The sequence below is a fragment of the Alligator sinensis genome, unplaced genomic scaffold (genome assembly GCF_000455745.1).
Source record: "Alligator sinensis unplaced genomic scaffold, ASM45574v1 scaffold360_3, whole genome shotgun sequence".
In the NCBI taxonomy this organism is placed as follows: domain Eukaryota; kingdom Metazoa; phylum Chordata; order Crocodylia; family Alligatoridae; genus Alligator; species Alligator sinensis.
In genome coordinates this window covers 334,311-339,655 of record NW_005841977.1, presented here as the reverse complement: position 1 = coordinate 339,655, position 5,345 = coordinate 334,311, and the positions used below count along the sequence as shown (strand labels likewise).

At 45.0% G+C, this 5,345-nt stretch overlaps 1 protein-coding gene and 1 long non-coding RNA gene across 2 annotated transcripts in view; both read right to left on the bottom strand.

Moving 5' to 3' along the window:
- The window catches only part of LOC106722040, a 16,082-nt gene extending 13,886 nt beyond the window's left edge, over positions 1-2,196 (bottom strand). The window contains exon 1 of the long non-coding RNA XR_001357811.2: positions 2,126-2,196. This is a non-coding gene — a long non-coding RNA (uncharacterized LOC106722040). The remainder of the gene's footprint in view (positions 1-2,125) is intronic.
- Positions 2,197-2,951: 755 nt separating this feature from the next.
- Positions 2,952-5,345, bottom strand: part of DUSP1 (dual specificity phosphatase 1) — a 2,761-nt gene continuing 367 nt past the window's right edge. The window contains exons 2-4 of the mRNA XM_006021086.2: positions 5,103-5,279; positions 4,757-4,976; positions 2,952-4,007 (exon numbers count right to left, since the gene is read on the bottom strand). Of these exons, the coding sequence (XP_006021148.1) occupies positions 3,637-4,007; positions 4,757-4,976; positions 5,103-5,279 (768 nt within the window). The 3' untranslated portion in view covers positions 2,952-3,636. The remainder of the gene's footprint in view (positions 4,008-4,756; positions 4,977-5,102; positions 5,280-5,345) is intronic.

The window sequence follows — 5,345 nt, the reverse complement described above, 5'->3', positions numbered from 1 at the left end:
AAGAGTGTGTTGGACATCCTGAGCAAATGCCAATGCAAACCCTAAAGAACATATACCAGAGAGCAGAAGGGAAAAGACAAGCCTGAGCATTTAGAGTAAACACATATTTAAATCACCTAGGCTTCCTCCCCAGAAGACAAAATGTAGTTAGCCATGTTAACCCCCTGAAAATAACATTACGAATTATACAGATAAGATTGTCTTTCTCTGCCCTGTGTGTTTGCCCCAAGCCTCCATATCCTCTGTCTAACCACCTCTTCAGCTCAGCTTCCATCCATGCCTGCTCTTCAAACCGCCTCCCCTCATCTTTGCATGTGCCCTAGAGGTTTCCACCATTCCTTGTCTTTCTTTTTAACAAAGCTTCTCTCAAGTAAACCCCACTACATCCTCCTCCCTCTCCCCCCAAATTGTGGTGCTAAAATAACAGCTGCTAGCACTTTCCATTCTGTCTGCAAGTCATCCCTCTCTTTTCCCGTTCTTTTTGGACTCTAGACTCATGGTAGGCCTGTATACTTCTGTGTACCCAGGACCATAACTATTGGGGAAGGAGTGGGGCGAGATGCAGAAGTAGCAGTCCCCTATGCTGCTGGCCTGGCTGCCACCCCATTCACTGCCACTGCTCAGCATGCACAGCCACACAGCTATGCTCTGGCTGTAGCTGTAGACCACGTAGCACACTGGGATCCCAGCTTTGCTTGGGCCAGGGGTCCCGAGGAAGATTATAAACACAGAGTTATGTTTGCACCTGGCAGAGGGAGTTTGAATTAGCTGAAATTGGCTTGTTTTTAGGAAAGTGATTTTTGTTAAAGCAGCTCTCTATTTGTGCCCCTCTGTCAAGTGCCTGTTTAGGTTTATAAAAATGGGTTGCCGCTCAGGTACTGAGTTTCATTGTTTTAAGTAACACATAAACAAGCCTCCCCAGGTGACAGGAAGTGAAATTCTGTTTGAATTGTGATCAACAGGCAGGGTTTTTTATTATTATCATTAGTTCCGTGACTGGGGCTGCCAAGGTTGTTGTATGGAAAAATACAAGCTTTGCTCTGCAGGTATAAAGAGACTCATGTATTCAGAAGTAGCCTTACTCATATTAAAGGAAACACACTGCTGGGCATAAATCCATGGAACAACAATACCTGCCAAGAGAATGTCCGTGCAAAAAGAAAAGGGGGCTGGGAGTCCTCTAGGGTTTGCAGAGTGGGGGAAGATTATTTGATATCAGTCGAGTCTCACCTATGCAACGAATTTTAGGAGAAGAAGGGGCTCTTCAGTTCTTCCCTTTTGCTATTCTATTTGTGTCCCTTGGGATCAGGTTGTGGCTTGCTGACTGCCTATGTAGGATACTGATGACAGAGCTGATTCACCTGAGTTTCAGGCACAGCAGTGCATCATGTGAATGTTCAAGGACACCTTCTCCCAGGGGAGCAGCCCTAGATTTTTAACACCGCCATTAACACTTCAGGTGTCTCACAGGACTCTACACAGCAATACCCTGCATAGGGTCTGGCTTGGCAATGGTTGTGGGGGTAAACAGCAGCTTGTACTTCACAAAAGCACATATATAAACACTGGGCTCTAGAGCCATCTTCATAAATAAGTTACTTCATTTCAGGTGGACATTCAGGGTGAAACCCTACCCTCCTGTGCCTCTAGGACCACACAGTTATCCAAGAGTAGGATTTGATACACTGAATTTTGACACAGAGCCTGCCTTGCCTAAGCCCTTCCAGGTGGGTAAGTCACATTTGTAGCTGTGGCATTCTCTAGAACACAAGACTAGCATTGTAAGCAATATTAATAACCCCACATATGTAGGGATGGAGGTGAGGTCATGGTTGTACCCACCCTCTGCCAACAGCTTCAGCTGGCACATGGATAGTAAAACAATTATTGTCCCCAGCACATTTCCAACACCACCCAGTAGGTGCTAGCTGACCTCATACCACTTCATTGTCTATTATAGTCACATTTTACCTTGGGGAGGAGGCAGACATTTTGATTAGCTCCTCCTTTTCTGTGTTACACCATGCATAAAAGTAGAATACACTGTGGTCTTAGTTACCTCACTGTAAATTTTGAATATTCATGCAAAGCTTAGCTTTGAAGTAAAGTATAGTGAGGTCCTTACCTTTTCTCAACCCCATTTTTCCACTGGGTTGATGGAGATGAGTCAAAGTCGATATTTTTTTCAAAACCTGAAGCAAAAAGAATTTGGTGCCACGTGAGAAATAAGATGTTTGTTTTCAACACAGTGCAGTTTCTTTGTACTGATGTTGACATGCCAAGATTTGTTTACAATGTGTTGTGAATATGGCATCTTAACTGGGGTACCAGAGATACTGTTGAGCAGCAAATAGGAACACTCAGGGATGGAAAATAAATAAATAAATAAATAAATAATTAACAAGTTACCAGACTGCTAGAGGCACGTATTACGAATATGGGACAACTGTCAGCAGCAGGCCAATTTTTAGACTTATTCTTAACATCTTCAAAGTTAAGTAAAGAAGCTGTGGTCAGAAGAGACCTAATTTTGTTCACGGTAGGGTAGCCAGGTGTCAGATTCTCAGCTGGTGTAAACTGGTATAGTTATGTGGACATCAATAGGATCAACATCAATTTATGCAGCTGAGAATCTGACTTAAATTGCCCTAATGAAGCAGTGACAAAGTCTAGGTCTTACACCAATAACTGAGCCACAGGCCTTGTGTTTGTGTTCGTCCATAATTTAGCTCAAAAGCAGAATCTAGCTAACATAAGCTTTTCACAACCATTTTTCCAGCTGTGTTGATTGAGAGGAGGAGGTTGAATGACTTGCCTGAGGTCAGAGTTGAACAGCAGGATGAGAACCCAGGATTTTTCTACTGTGTGGTAGCCTGTAGCCTCCTCTGGGAGACATCCTAGAAAAGGTTTCAGCATAGGGCAAAGAAATACATAGAATAATAGTTTGAAGATTTCAATAGAAATATCATAATTTATTCTGTTTGTATAAAAAGTAGTAATTGTGTAGCAAAACTATGTCTTCATAAGAAGAAATATATTATTTCACATCATAAATAAAATCAGCAAACATACAACCCTTGGCAACTCAAAAAAGCACTCATCTGGTGCTCTCACGTCAGTGCTTGGGAAGTGGGAACTGTTTAAGATGTATGTACAGGATTACAGTACCAAAAAAAAAATACTGAGGTATTTGGTTTCTCTAGAAATGAAGCTTCAGGCTTGTGAAGGCAGAGACAACACATTTACATAAAAATAAATAAATAATAGGACTTGTATAAAAAGGGACAGTGTCACTTGCTTTGAATGTCCAGGAATGGAAATACTGGTGAGTGTGCTACTTAACACAGACTAGGTTTAGAACTGACAGAAGACAAAGATGGAATAGAAGGAAGCAATGTCCTTTTGACTTCTTGGTAGATGTCCAGATTTGGTCAAAAAAATTGTCAGTCAAGTCAGAATGAACCTAGCTCTCTGGAGCCAGATAAGCTCCTTCTGATTAGTAATAATGTGTTGTTCTGAATGATGGATGAGCACAATGAGAATGAAAATGACCGATGACACTGTCCCCAGAGTTATTGCACTTTTTAAATAACAAGGGTCAAGTCTCTGAGTTCTGAACAAATTCTTATCTGCCTTTCAGCAGCTGGGAGAAGTGGTGATGGGGCTCTGAAGATAGCTTAATGCACTGGATGATGCATGTACAGGGATGGAGACAGGGAAATTGAAGACTGTGGTTGTTGATGCCCCTCTGTCCAATACAGACATGGCTGGGCTTCCAGCTTCTGCTGAGCAGTTTGGGGCTAGGACCTGGGACTCAAACTGCAGCAACTGGCCCATGAAGCTGAAGTTTGGGGAAATGATGCTTCTCCTCTGTTTCACAAACTCAAAGGCTTCATCCAGTTTGACTCTGTTGGTCCGCATGAGATAAGCGAGGCAGATGGTTGCCGATCGGGAGATGCCAGCTTGGCAGTGCACAAATACCCTTCCACCATCGTTTTTAACAGAGTCTGAAATACAAATGATTCATTTAAATGCCTGGGTCATGCTGCTGCAAAAGCTACAGAAACACGCCTTGCTATTTCATGCTATTGTACTTATATTTAATATTTTACTTCCTTAGCACTCCAAGAGTCCATGGCACTTTTGCAGACAAAATGGACCCCTGTCCTGAGAGAGGCATATAGCAGAGGTTTTGATTCTAAAAAACCTTCAGGATCCTTTAAGGCAGTGCTTCTCAACCTGTGGGTCATGACCCAAAAGTGGGTCACAAGAATGTATGAAAGGACCATAAACAAAATTTTAAAGAGGAATCCTCCTTCAAAAAGGAGAAAAAAAAAAAAAAAAAAAAAAAGTGTGGGAAGCTATGGCTTTTCCCTTGCAGGCAGGCAGAGTTCCAGCCTGAAAGGGGCTGCTTGGGGCCCCCCATGCCTCATATCCACCCACTCCCTGCCCCACACACTGGGGCAGGGGGCACTGGGTCAGGACTAGCCACTGATGTTTACAAATGGGTCCTGGTACAAAAAGAGAGAAAAGGTTGAGAACCACTGCTCTAAAGATCCTCAGCTCTCAGTAATACAGCCTTCAGGGAGCACCCATAAGGGATAGCTGCTGATTTTCTTTATTTTAATTCCTGAGGAAACATGATGCATCTTAAATTTAGACCCGACTGGGGGAGCTCATCCGAGTTTTCTGCCACAAGGGTAATAATGCCCGCTCAGTGCTTAGAAGCACAGACGCCGGGGGATAGCTCATTTACCTATGAAATCAATGGCTTCGTTAAACCAGGAGCTGATGTCCGCCTTGTGGTTGTCCTCCACTGGGATGCTCTTGTATTGGTAGTGCCCCTCAAAATGGTTGGGGCAGTTAGCCGAGACGTTGATTAACGCCGTGATCCCCAAGGCATCCAGCATGTCCTTTCTGGAGGCGTGGTAGGCACTACCCAAGTAGAGGAATGGCAGGATTTCCACGGGGCCACCCTGAGAGGAGAGACGGGGAGAGACGATCAGATGGTTGCATTCTGCAATGTCCAACAGCTTCTCCCCCCTTTGCAATCCGCTTGCTTTCCCCCCCCCGCCTCCCCCCGCCGCTCGCGTCCTACCCACCTGGTCGTACAGCGGGGTGCCACACGAGCTGCAGCCCGAGTCGGCGCTGTCGGGCACGCTGCTGGCGCTCAGGGGCAGGCTGAGGCCCGTGGGAGGCGATGGCTTGGTGCACAGCTCAGAGCAGGCGGAAGAGAAGGCTTCGTACCCTCCTGCCGTGGGGAAAGGAGAGAAGTTGGTTTAGGATCAAGTCGGTGCCGAGACGCCTGGGGTTGCCAGGCTGGGCTGTGCCCTCAGTTTTGCCCC